Below are 13,968 nucleotides of genomic sequence, written 5' to 3'. Positions count from 1 at the left end.
GATTGGTCATGGGTCTGTCACCCATTGTGGCTGGGTCCCTGCCATGTAAAGTGCTCTGTGGGAAAGTATCGGCCCCCTAAAGAGATGCTCAGAAGCCTGCAGCTCATTAAACGGCCAGCATTTGCTGCCTCACTTGTCAGGAATCATTCTGTTGAGCAACTGCTCTCCTGAAACATTCATAAAACACATTAACAGAGAGGCAGCAGGGACCTGAATTCAACCGTGATAGAGCTCTGTACTTCAGCCTGACTCAACTCCTATTTCACTTTGCACCTGACAGAGGGGTTAACCTGAATAAATGTTTTCTCTTGGGCAGCTGAACTAAATGTGCCCCTTTACTGTACTTCTTTATCATAAACTCAGAGTCTCTGCCTACAAATTCTTATTTGACCTAGAAATCTCAAGATCGAGGTGAACTTAATTTCTTTCTAGTCTGACATTTGTTCTCTTTGGGTATGTGAGTGTGTGTGTGCACGCATGCTCTGAAAGGTTTTCAAAGTTGGTTCTCACTTCACCCCCGGACACTGTTTCAATTTTGTCATGTTCAAGGAAAAGTCCTCTTGAAAATATTTCCTACAACTCTGGCTTTCTTCAAGATCCCAGAGAGGAGGTATTTATCCCCTGTTACAATCTGGACAATTTTCATTATTTTCTATGGACACCTAATGACTTTCCGCATCACATTTGAAGCTGGATGGAAATTTTACACAGCACATTTTCTTAGGCTTCCTTCCTCTCTTTTTTTCTGCTCTAAATGAGTATGGTTACACGTTTCAGAAAGAGCCAAACTGGTCCCTCTGAGATCTTTTATATCAAATGGAAAACAAGTCGCTTTCCTTGGTGTGTCAGCCCTGGGTTTCAATGCCATTAGAAACTACTCACAATTGCTCAGTGTGCTGAGGTCTGATAAATCTCTGGAAACCTCCTGAATAGGATCGCTGTGATTTTTAGTGAGGATTTAGCTCCTTGCCATTGCATTACCAATTAGTTTTCCAGAGCACATTAAATCCTGCTGCTTTGGTTTACAGAATAACTGAGGCATTGCTGATGAAGCATAAAAACTTACTTGCAAAAGCAGTGGGGGATGCAGGGCGCCGACAGGACCCACCACAGCATGCCGAGTAGAATGGTGGGGCGCTCAGGAAGAAAGGTTTGGAAGACGCTGTGGAGAAAGCATTGATCTCATTGATGAGCCATTTCTTTTAGACAATAATCAAAATTCTAGTTTCCCAAAAGTCACTGAGTGAAACACTTCATTCTCTGAGACTCTACTTAGTTATAATTTCACTGAAAGTCATTCTAAAATAGCCTTAACTGTCAAAGAGATTGCCAAACACTTTAATCAAGATTTAGAAGATGTGTTGAAAAGACTCAATGGATCAAAACCAAACTTAGTTGATTTTCTGTGTGGTCATAATTATATGTAGCATGTATTCCTTTATTTAAAATATCCCACAGCCACACTGTCCAAGGGAATGATCTGTGGTGATGGAACGTCCTTTAATCTCTACTGTCCAACATGGGATCTATCTGCCTCATGGCTCCTGAGAAATGTGGCTGGTGGAACTGACTAACTGAATTCTCAATCTAAATTATTCTAAAATAAATAGATCCAAAATAAATAAATAAATAAAATAAAATAAATCCATGTGCGTAGGGGCTACCATTCTGAAAAATACAGCTCAAGATATAACATTTACCAAGAAAACAATTTGAAGGAAAAAAGTAAAAAGTAAAAAGTAAAATTAAATTAAAAAAACAATTTGAACATTATGTCCTTAAGTTTAATTTTTTAGAAGGAATTATACTACTCTTTCTTTTCAGGAGGTTCTTTGAAATGTATAATTAGTTGGATTCCAAAGTTGGTAAGAGTCAATTTACTGAGCAATTCTATAACAAAAAGTATTTTTTCTGATTACTTTTACATATTCAAAAATATCTGAAAATAATAGCATTTTATCTCAGGAGAAATTAGCTAACCTGGAAGCACTTGTGTTTATAGTATAGGGAGTTACCACATACGCTGTTCTGCTCATGTTCTCAAACTATGGTATTTGTGACATTTTCAACACATGTGCCTGGAATAGGTACCAATTCTGTCATAAGGAAAGAAATTGTACTGAAACTATTGTTTCAGTAGACAAACAATAGTTATAAAGGATGTCACAGAACAGGAGCAATAGCTCTACTAAACACTTACTATATACTGGGCTTTGGTCAAGAACCTTAAAAAAATCCACGTCCTTTAGTATAATGAAGTATAATATAAATACAGGTGAGGGTTTCTGAAGGCGGATGATTTGCTTTTACCATGGCATACCCAAAAGAGTACCTGGCACATTCTAAATGTCGATAAATTTTCTTTTTTTTTTTTTGATAACTTTTCAATAAATGAACAAATAATGTAGAAAACTAAGAAATAGAAAGCTTCTGTAGATCTCCTTAGGGAGAAAATGAGGATGGGGAACTAACCCCTTCCCTGCTCCCCAGACACACCTTGAAATATAGTATCATCTATAACAGATGACCTTAAAATCTAGAACATGACTAGAAAACAAATATCTTTATTACTCTCCCTACATATTCAATGGCAATGTTTTTCTTAATCATATTTAACGAATATTATTTTGATATGAATACACATCTTTTTCAAGAACAGTAATTTCAGACTTGTATTTTAACCACTGTATTTTAATCACTTGTGTTTTAAACACCGATAAGCATGTGTGCATTTTCACCAATATTTTTGGAGGATATATTAAAATAAGTGTATCGTCCCAAAAGAATTTAGGTTCTTAATGCCTTCAAATTGCAAATTAATCATAAAAAAGTAATATAATGGAATGCTGCCAATTTTAATTTTCTGTTTTTTAATATCCAAATTTTCAAATAATAAAGTGTTTCTCTTAATGATATTTTGAGGAGTGGCACAGCTGGCTCAGTCAGTGGAACGTGTGGCTCCTGATCTGGGGGTTGTAAGAGCTCCACATTGAGTGTAGAGAGGACTTAAAAAAGAAAATCTTTTTAAAAAATGACATTTTGAAAATACAGCAACTAAGCAAAGTATGAAGAGGAAATTCATTTGGGTGTTCAAAATTTCTATAAAACTATTTTTTTATTTTATTTTTTTTAAAGCAGGCTCCACACTCAATGTGGGGCTTGAACTCACGACCTTGAGATTAAGAGCGCAAGCTCCAACAAATGAGCACCCAGGCAGCTAATAAAACTTTTGAAAAAATTTTACTGCTATCACAAGTTGTTCCAATATTGACTATAAAACCATCTAAGAAATGATAAATCATTCGTTTTAATTTGACATCTTTTAAGAAAATGGCATTATTTAGGCAGAGTTACATTTTTCATTATTTTTAGACTACATGAAGTACTTTGAAAAATAAAAATTTATTTTTATGTATAAAAGTTGTCACATTATGTTCATTCTCAAGCATTTCTGTTAACTTATTTCACCTCCAAAATAAACACTCCATAGACAGTTAAGTTATGGCTATTGTGCTGTTTGGCCCAAAATGTAATGCTGTGCCATTCATACAATGAAATATTTATCATGATAGCTAGAAAAACACACATAAAAGACATATTTTTACTTAGCATAAAATGTAGGAAATAAGTACAGTAGTGATATTATTATAATAAGCATGCAATATATGTACAAATCACAAATTTTACTATTCTGGTCAAAATGTTTTTCAGTCTGACCCTATGGCCCTAAAAATAGAAAAAAATAAAAGATTTTTTAAAAATGAAGGTTCATTTGAGACAAGTGATCATTTAAATTCATTTGTGATACACGAAGTTTTGAGATATATGATCTAAGTATCAAATTTGGCCATGAAAAGTTTTCACTGAATAGTTTGTTATCTTACTACATATTACCTTATCTTAATGGAGTAAAAGCTGCGATAAAAATGACATGTTATCTACAGTAATAAACTCTTGTGGTTAAGGAACTACATGTTACATGAGCAGGCCACATGAGCAGGTGTACAGAATTTCTTCACCATTGTAAACCATCTCTTTGATATACATGCATCTACACAGATTAGTAGATTCCTGATTTACACACATAAATACACCTTGCTTAAGCTGGCTTATGTGAAAATTGCTGTGAAATTCCAATTAAGTGCTCCATTTTTTTTTTTTTTTACATGCGCCTACTTTGACATAAGTCAAATAGTAATCCAGCTGAGCATGTGATTGCAGGGGTGTCAAATGGCATGAGGAAATTACCATTTAAAACAATGAAATGCAAAAAAAACAAGATAAATAAAACCATGAAATGTGTTTAAAAATATACATCATGCTTTTAAATCTTTGTAAACCACATGCTTTTTTAAAGCAATGAGCAGAAAAGGAAACTCAACTGTGATAAAAACAAAGTAGCAAGTTGACAGATGTGTTAAAACTTTTGTAAACCATTAAGAACTACTCGGAAGATGCTCTGAAAAAAGCAGGAAACAAGGCAATTTCATCCCAGATGACATGCATTTCAAAACCCGTCAATGCAATCTAGATGCAGTCACTTTATCACTAATCATATCGGGAACAATTCATCATGGGCCTACTGAATGATATTTATGACAATAATATTTAAGAAGTGCCTACTATACACCAGGCACTGGACTAGCTATGAATTCTACACATTCTCATTCATTCATTAGCATTCAGCCTCAAATGTGTATGCATCTGGAATGTGATGAGGACTCTTTTCAGCAATTTTTTTTAAAGGAAAAGAGAAACATAAATATTTTAGTATAATATTTAGTTATTAGCCAGGAGAGATAAAGATTTCATGTGCAGAGAGCCCAGGAAAGGGACACATCTCCCAAGCTTTCCATAAGAGAAAAACAAATAGCCTTTCCTATGGGAAAAAAAAAAAAAAAAAGAAATGCACAATGTCCAGTACTAAAGCACAATGTTAGGTTCTGTTAGCACAACATTTTGGGATACCCTGAATTTTGTATCCCACCAACAATTCCAGTTTTTGTGGGACTCTAAGTCACAAACAAACAAACTTAAAATTCTTGGAACTAAACCTTCTGAATCTAAATGAGTAAACACTTATTCACAGAAAACCTCATGAACTTTTCACTTCTTAATCAGATGTTCTGACTTAACTGAAGCCACAGCATCAAAATATCTATTAATCATTATGAATATTTAATTAAGGTGGGAACTTAGAGACAACTTAATGGTGAACTGGCCTGATTTCTTTTTAAGCATAACTAGATGATACAAGCATCTCAAGTCAAGGATGGTTACAAGCCCAACTACAGAAAAAATATTTCCAAAATTCTATTGTTTAGAAAGCAATAGTAGTTTTTAAATTACTTTTCTGTTATTTTCACTCTTCTTTCACTGATGGAGCAGAACAACGTTATATTTAAAAGGGGTGAAACCACATTCTTTTTATTGTTGGTGCAAAACTGTGGTACTGACTTCAGTTGACATTCCACAGAAAGAATACTAAAGACCACTAATAAAACCTTCAAATAAATTTCAAGAGTCCACTGCAATGCTATGTTGATCAGCAGCACCTTTTAAGGAGGAGGACAAAACCAGAAGAGGTACCATGTCTTACTAAGGCAAACAGAGGGTCAAAAGATACCCCCAGGAAATAGGGAATTAAATAATTTTTTTTTTAAATGGTGTTAAGGGGATCTGGGTGGCTCAGTGGTTGAGCATCTGCCTTTGGCTCAGGTCATGGTCCCCGGGTTCCAGGATCCAGTCCCACATTGGGCTCCCTGCAGGGAGCCTGCTTCCTCTGCCTCTCTCTGTCTTTCTCATGAATAAGTAAAACCTTTTAAAAAATTATTTTAAATGATCTTCTTCAAGTGCCTGGTACATGGGCACCAGGAATATAGAAATCTAAACTTCTGACCTGAAAATAATACACAATTGGAATAGAGTGGACCCAAAAATGAGACTCCAAAGAATGGCAACCAGATGCCCTGCATGGTTAAGACCTAAGAAATATCACTTACCTAATGAGGTGTGATTTATTTTATCACACAACCTGGAAGGAATTCATTTATGTGATCTACATGCAAATTTGCCTTCAGTCACAAGGGAAAGCAAGTTGAGTAAATTCATCCTTTATTTTCCTGCTCATCAGAAAACAACAGAAGTCCACATTTTTTTTTTCCTCGAGTATTTCAGACACAGAAAAACAAAGGTCTTAATGTTCTGGTACAGCTCATGAGAAAATAAATCAAGTGTAGTGTCTACTTGTTTGAGTCTATCCTTTTAATTCTGTGCAAATAATATTTATTGCATCTCTATCAAGTGCCACACAGTGTACTGTGTGCTGGGATTACAAAGTTGAAAAGGGACAGTTTCCTTCCCTAGAAGAATTTCTACTTAGTGTTCCTTAATTTAGAGACTTCTATCTGCTGATCAAAGAAATGAAATGCAATTTTTTTCTCTTCTCCAAATTCAATTTTGTTCTGTAAAATCTGAGGCATTCCCCAAGAAAGAGATAAGATTTGAAAAAAATTCATATTGTGCATTTCCCTTACTTACCATTGGTTCTCAACCCTGAATACACATTAGAATCATCTAGAGTGCTTTTCAAAGACACAGATGCCCAGGCCACACACCAACTGGGTTCAGACACGCTGGCTAAGGGTGGGCTCCTTAGCACAGCATTGTTTCAAAAGCTGCTCAGGTCATTACAATGCATAGCCGGGATGGGACCACTGAAAAGAACACAGAACAATGTCTGACACCGCAGGCACTCCATAAATGTTAGCCTTTACTCCTGCCATTATTATGTAATTTGAGATCAACTGTGAGACACCGTATAAAAAGAAGCAGCATGGTCAAGACTTCCACTGAAACATAGAATCAAGTAAAAAGAAAAGATTATTGTTAAGAAGGCTTTGTCAAAGAAGGCTTTAAGCAGGAACAACATCTTAATCCACACCTTAATTTGGAAGGTATTTGGAACGACAAAGGATGAGAAAAGAAGGCATTCCAACAAAGAAAGGTGGCACGAACAAAAGGAAAGGAGGCAAGGAGTGACATGTAGGGCAGGTTAAGGAGACCAGCCCGGCTGCTGGCACAAGGCCCAAAGACTGAGCGTTAAGGAATGTAGTTGGGGGAGTTAACTGTAGCTGATGGAATGAAGGTGTTGAAGAATAGAGTATTTTTTATTTGATTTTATTGTCAAATGGGGATAAGTAAGGTCTTCCTGAATAGGTAGGTAATATGACAAAGCTGTATTTTAGGAAATTTCACCTGGCAGTGTTGGATGTGATGTGGTGAAGCAAGGTGGAGCTACACGGAAGATTCCCACTGCAGTAATAACATAAGAATAGGTGATGATGTGCTAGCATCTTCTCTAGCCTCCCATCATCAGCAGGTGGGTAGGGTCTGGCTTCTTCTCAAGCTGTAGAGCCCTGGTTCGCTGCAATCATCAAATATGATCACTACCTCTGCTGCCTCTCTCTTCACCGTATCTCCATCAGCAGCTCTGAAAAATCGAGCTAAATATGAGGAAACCCATTGCTCTTTTTTATTATACAGGCAATGTCACAGGGAGAATGGCGTAATGAGAGAATGGCATCTGTAGCTGTCAAATTCTAAAAGCCTTAATGAAGCTCCTTGAGCAGCTCCGAGCTATATACCACTCTGTGTGACTAATTCTTGCGTTGGTTCTACCCCAGCAGGAGACGGACCTGCAAGAATTGTATCTGAGAATGGTTACCCTGATTTTGCCCTGTGGCAGATTTTGAATGGGCTGCAAATTTTTGGCACCCCTCTCATTGAGAGGTGAGGTCTCAACTCCCCTTCCCTTGTATTTGAGATAGTCTTGCTGCCTTGTTTGACTAAGAGTGTGGAAGAAGTGACATTCTAGAATTTCCATCCCTAGGCCATAAGAAGCCTTTGCAGCCACTGTCTGGTTCTTGGAATGTTTGCTCTTAGAACTCCCCTTTTCATAACCCAAGCATCATGCTATTAGAAGCTCAACACACTCGGAAAGTCCATATGAGCAGTCTTTGTGGACATCCAGCCTAGTTGGGCCTTCACAAGATCAAGCCCTGGCTGCCATCTAACTGCAATGAGATTCCAAGGAAGAACCATCCAGCAGAGCCCAGTCAACCCACAAGACTGTGAGAGAATAAATTGTTCCTTTAAGCTTCCAACCTCAGAGAAGGCTTTTTACACAGCAGTCTCCCTTTTACCAATATTTTGCTTATGGTGGAATGGCAGGAAGGAGTCTTTCACATCTTTCGCTGTATGTTATCAGTGGGCTATTGCAGTATGTTTGAAAGTCAAACGCTGACTCTAATTTCTGTTCTTATTTTAAAAATGATAACAGAAAGAGAGGCTCAAGGAGCTTCTATGAATGGATTATGGTTATATAATCAGTAATATAAAGACCTTAGACTTGAATCTAGGCTTTAAAATTATAGAAATGCTGCTAAAACCAGCTCAGAAAACTGCATTTTTAAATTTACCCAATTTGCCATTTTTGCTTTGGAGGAACTGTTGGCAAATATTTATTATAAAAAATAGGAAAAAAATGCAGCCATAGGTCTGTTGCAACTCTTCAATTTGTAATGCAAAAGCACCTATAGAAATATGTAAATAATCAGGAGTGCCTCTTTTCCTGCTTTAAATAGGGCTGTCTTTTGGCTTCAGATCCAATATAACTACAGAATTGGTTCAGTATACCTAAACTCAATCCAGCCCTAGGGATAGTCTCTTTAAGAAATATGCCAGCAGTCATGGTTTTTATTCCCTTTTAATGTACAAAGCTCTTCACAAAGAATAACTCCTTCACATATTTTCTTTAAGAGAGTAGTGAGAGAGAGTGGGGCGGGGCGGGCAGAGGGAGAGGGAGAAAGAGAATCCTAAACTGCACGTGGAGCCCAATGCAGGGCTTGATCTCACAACCCTGAGATCATGACCTGAACCAAAATCAAGAGTCAGACGCTTAACCGACTGAGCCACCCAGGCTCCTCCACATATTTTAATTTTAATAGTTGTCAGAAATTTAACATTTTAAAGAACAAGAATGGTGTGTCCTCTCAAGAGGACTGGTAAAAATGTACGTATCGTATATTCTATTTCTGACAGCCACTTTGCATTAATAAAATTAAGGTTGTTATGGCAAAGTGCCTAAATGTGAAACAAAAGTGAAAAACCTAGTTCATCTCTGGAATACTGATAAACAAGAAGGCAATTAAGTATTCAGTAATATAGAAAAAGACGTGAAATTGTTTTTTCTTTCCTTTTCCCAGATGCTTTGGTTCTGAAACCAAAAGTCTAAAAACTTTAGAGGCTTTTTGATCTTTGACTTCAGAGGGAATTTTAGTGCCTTCAAGTTTACTGTTCACATAACTCACAAGAATGTGCCCCTGAAATAGTCCCAACTAATAGCGGGTTGACAAAATGAATAACACTATTAAAAATGGAATCAGCTATGGTAACTTTATATAAAGTGATGAATCACTCAGCATTGCCAAATCAAGTACTGACTGGAGGCTAAAAAGAATAAAAGAGAGAAATTTCATTAAAAGTGGAAACATTACTGAAAGTAAAATAAAATATTTTGGAATAAAATATACAAGGGTCTGGTAAGCATATTATACATTAAGGCAAAAATCCAATTTCTTACTAAGAGAGTATAAAATAGGAAAGCATGATCTAATGAAGTCTTAAATAAGGATTCTAACAAGCATTCCTAGATAAAAATCATATTGTTTCTTTTTCCAATTTGCCTTTTTATTCCTGACAGACTCCAGGTGTATTTGAATGAAAACTTATACTGATTTAACTGATTTAAAAACTGTGTACCTCTGCTATAAAAAAAAAAAAAAATCACTGTAATTAGGAAAAAACTTTATTTAGAGCCAAGATTAAGTAGACAAACACTGCATTAGGAGCAACAAATCAAGTCCTCTTGAAAGATATAATAAGACATAGTCTAAAGTCATAAACAATATCAACAACAGAAACAGGGTACTGAAGACAGGTTGAGTGAGGTGCAAATTAAATATTCCATCATCACCCCACACACACCTAAGGACATATTTGTTTAAATATGTTAAAAAGAGCATTTCGCTTCTGTAAAAGCTTTCATGGCAAAGAATCTCAAAGTATCTTATGACCACATCACCTATGTTGCTTCCCTTACATTCATGTTGCTGCCATTTCTATCATTGTTCAGCACCAAACCTAAGCATAAAATGATTTCGTACAGCAAAGGAGGTTTTTTTTTTTCTGGTGGGTATAAGAAAGGGGAAGAAGGTGGCACACTCAAGGAGGGATACAGTGGAGTCAAATTCACAGCTTTGATTCTAATATCGGAGGCCCATTTATGGCAAATAAATGTGAATAAAATCACTATCGACAATCCTTTCAAACTACCCACAACACATGGCATCCTTTGGCTTTCTGCAAATAACCCTGAACTCTCTGAATCCTATGTTTACTTATCCATAAATGTGCATGCAATTTTCTGGGCATTCAAACCACTGTGCCTTTTAAAATAACCCTCAAATCCCTTAAGTCAATAAGAGTTCAGGGGAAAAGTTCTAAAATGTTCCTACTTGCCTGCTGGATTTACTCCTGTTTTATTATTAAACCTCAATAGCTTCAATACATGTTAACAGATTGAGATTCCTTGTTGTTAAAGTGGAGTAGAGAAGCATATGTTAGGGGCTGGGAGTGGGATAGGTGCTAAAGCCAGAGGCAAGTTAAATACACATAAATTGCTACCCCATTGTAGTTCCAACTCAGGTGTTATTCTGTAAGGACGGTGGCTTACTGAGTCACTACTAGAAAGGAAGGGACTAATTAGTAATGTTGGTTCTTTTCGCTGCAAGAATTTCTCCATGAATCTGAAGGAGGTCATAAACTTGGGGAACACAGAACCTTTTGTTCAGAGCTGATTCTCATGAACTGAGTAAAGTTATTAATATGTTAATATAAATCTAAAGACATGTTAAGGAGATACAAAAAAAATACATAAACATGTTGTAAGAATGTGGTTAAACACTACAGATTCCACCAAAGGATGGCTGAGGTGATGGCTTGCAGAAGGAACCACTAGAACAGGGTCTATCCTATTCTTCTCTGGATTCTCCATTCTCCATTCTGGTTCCGGGTCAGCATCACTAACATTCGAGATGCTCTGATTTTAATTTGCCAAAACAAATCTAAAGCACAGTGAGAGCAAAAATAAGTGACAAATTCTGGCTTAATCAATTAGGTCACAAAGTCTTCAAGTTGGACTAGACCAAACTAAGTACAATTAGTTTAAGACAGAGTCAAGGATTAACAGGTACATAGTAACTGGCACTGGGAAGTGGATACGAAAACTAGAATGCGCATTAAGTATTAATGGTAAGAAGCAATCCTAACAAGGGGCCAGAAAAATGCCATGGACCTGGTTCCATTTCTGTAGTATACAGTACAACTTAATTGACAAAATTATTAAAAAAAAAAAAAGAAGAAGAAGAAGGACTCACTTATTCCAGAAGGAATATTTGCTTTCTAATCCTTTTAAGGAATAGATCTGGGACTCCTGGGCTCAGCAGTGGCTCAGCAGTTGAACACCTCCCTTTGGCCCAGGGCGTGATCCTAGAGACCCAGGATCCAGTCCCACATGGGGCTCCCTGCAGGGAGCCTGCTTCTCTCTCTGTCTCTGCCTCTCTCTCTCTCTCTCTCTCTCTGTCTCTCATGAATAAATAAATAAAATCTTAAAAAAAAAAAGGGAATAGATCTAATAATCAATAAATTGCATTCAGGAAATTATCTTTACGTCAAACATTTTTTAAAATGTTGAAAATAACAAATGTCATTAAGAAGCCAGGCTATTTACACTTATTTTTGAATAAAACTCGTGACATAATCAAAAGAAATTTAAATCTTTCAGCTTTTTAGACTTCAAGTCTTTTATATACAAAAACATGGATATTTTAATCTAGCACAATATTCACCAAATAATGACATTCATGAACTTTTGGGGAAGGATCTCAGATGATTCTAATTTAATTGGAAAACCTTCTGGTTTTCCTTAATAAACTAGAACAGATCCAAGGATTCAACCCTGGAGGTGAACTATTTACTACCTCCTATTGTGCTAAATGTGCCCCTCTTGAGCTTTGAGGAACGCCCTTTCATTTTTAAAGTTTTTAAACCACTCTTTATAAACCACTTGACACCGTTATAGCTATGGAGTGGTTTTTTCCCTCCTCGAAATACTCAAAGACTTGCGAGTTTTCAGGGATGAAGCAGGGACAGCTACCCTCTCATTTATTACCTGTAAATCTGGGTTACTGCTGAACTGCCACCACCTTGCAGACCGATAGCAAGATAAATGAGAAGACCAATTTCTTTCCTTCTGGGCTCAGATACAAAATCACAACTGATTGATTATTGTGATATGTGTAATTGGTTATCACTAGTTTCTGAAATTCAGTGAAAGACTAATATAAGGAATACAAAGATATGGGGTGATTTTGTCTCTTTCACAAGTCCACAGAGGTTTTCACTGTAACTTCTGACAAAACAAAATTAGTAAGTAAAGTAAATCACTATAGAAAAAAAAAAAAACCTGGCCTACTAGGAAGATTAAAGCAGCTAACGATTATGAAAGTACTTGGTAAGCCACAGAGCAGTAGGAACATGGAATGTCAGCTCCACAGGGGAAGAGACAGTCATCCGTTTTGTGCACTGACTATCCCAATGGCCTAGAACAGAGCCTGACACATGGGAGATGGTCAGTAAGCATTTGGTGAATGAAGGAAATATATGGTATAATTAAAAATGGGTAACAAAGATAGTAAAGCAGAAATGCATGCGGTGGTATAAATCCCCTAGTTAAATGGTCCCATATTTCACTAATGCACCTTTAAATAAAAAAGAACTCTGGGGTTTTCTCACTCGACATTCAGATTGGTGCACTCAACCAGTTAAGTTTGGAAAAAAGTGACTAGTCAATATGGTGAAATGATTAAAGATCACATTTGTGATCCACTTCTAAGTAAGTGTCTAAAGGATCAGAAGGGGTTGTCCGCTGACCTTTCAGAGAGAAATATAAAGACATACTGTTATCTTTCCAAAAACAGTAGCACTTCCATCTCCCTTATATTCTCTATAGAACATCATCACTATGTCATCAGTCAGCTAATTTTCAGGTGATAGTAACCTTGTCAGTACTCATTATAACTTCATAATTCTACACAGTAGAGAAGAATTCCCACAACATTTGGGAGGACAAAAATCTGTCACTTAAATAAAAGTAGGGCAATGTTCAGAAAACTACATTCTATGTCAAATTACAGAGATAAATGAATGTAAATGCTGGTTTTCAGCAGCATACTTATAGGAAAAAATAGAGAGTTTTAATTTTCTTAAGATACTTCTCTAGATTCAAAAATTAAATGGACTTTTTTTTTTCAGTAAAACGTTATTCGTTCATATGAAAATTAACCTAGGAGAATATCAAATCTTCAATGAGGACCAAATATAATATTAGGAAAGTGCATGCTTAAACTATATCAGAATATTCAAGGGGAAATATAAATTCTTTTACTCTCTCAATTACTCCAAAAACTCATGTTTGCATTTTGACACTTTAAAGTGTACAAGAATGAGTATATACTAGAAATTTTTTTCAAAATGTAGTAAAGAGACCCTTTACCCCATAATTGCAATATTTTGAGTGAGAGAGATATACAAAATTCTTTTTCAGTTACTGAACTATCAGCATTTGATTTGCATTTTGTTTATTTAAAATTAATCTGTAAAATCTACAAAAGTGAAAATTCAGTAACTTTCAGTGGCTGAGTAACCAATCACAATCAGGAGCAGTTTAAGAATCCTGAAAAATAACTTCTATGAACACAATGCCAAACCACTAAAAGTTATGCAAATCGCCCATCTTTTTGAAAACGATGTTTTTTTCATGCCACAACATTATTTACTAACTCTTGT

The 13,968-nt window shown here is 36.1% G+C and overlaps 1 protein-coding gene across 1 annotated transcript in view; it reads right to left on the bottom strand.

Moving 5' to 3' along the window:
• The window catches only part of DBX2 (developing brain homeobox 2), a 37,024-nt gene that overhangs the window by 21,133 nt on the left and 1,923 nt on the right, over positions 1–13,968 (bottom strand). Inside the window, exon 2 of the mRNA XM_077870364.1 lies at positions 1,067–1,162. Within this exon, the coding sequence (XP_077726490.1) occupies positions 1,067–1,162 (96 nt within the window). The remainder of the gene's footprint in view (positions 1–1,066; positions 1,163–13,968) is intronic.

This window comes from Canis aureus, chromosome 25, assembly GCF_053574225.1.
Source record: "Canis aureus isolate CA01 chromosome 25, VMU_Caureus_v.1.0, whole genome shotgun sequence".
Lineage (NCBI taxonomy): Eukaryota > Metazoa > Chordata > Mammalia > Carnivora > Canidae > Canis > Canis aureus.
The sequence above is the reverse complement of the archived record's forward strand: the minus strand, read 5'-3'. Positions and strand labels throughout refer to the sequence as shown.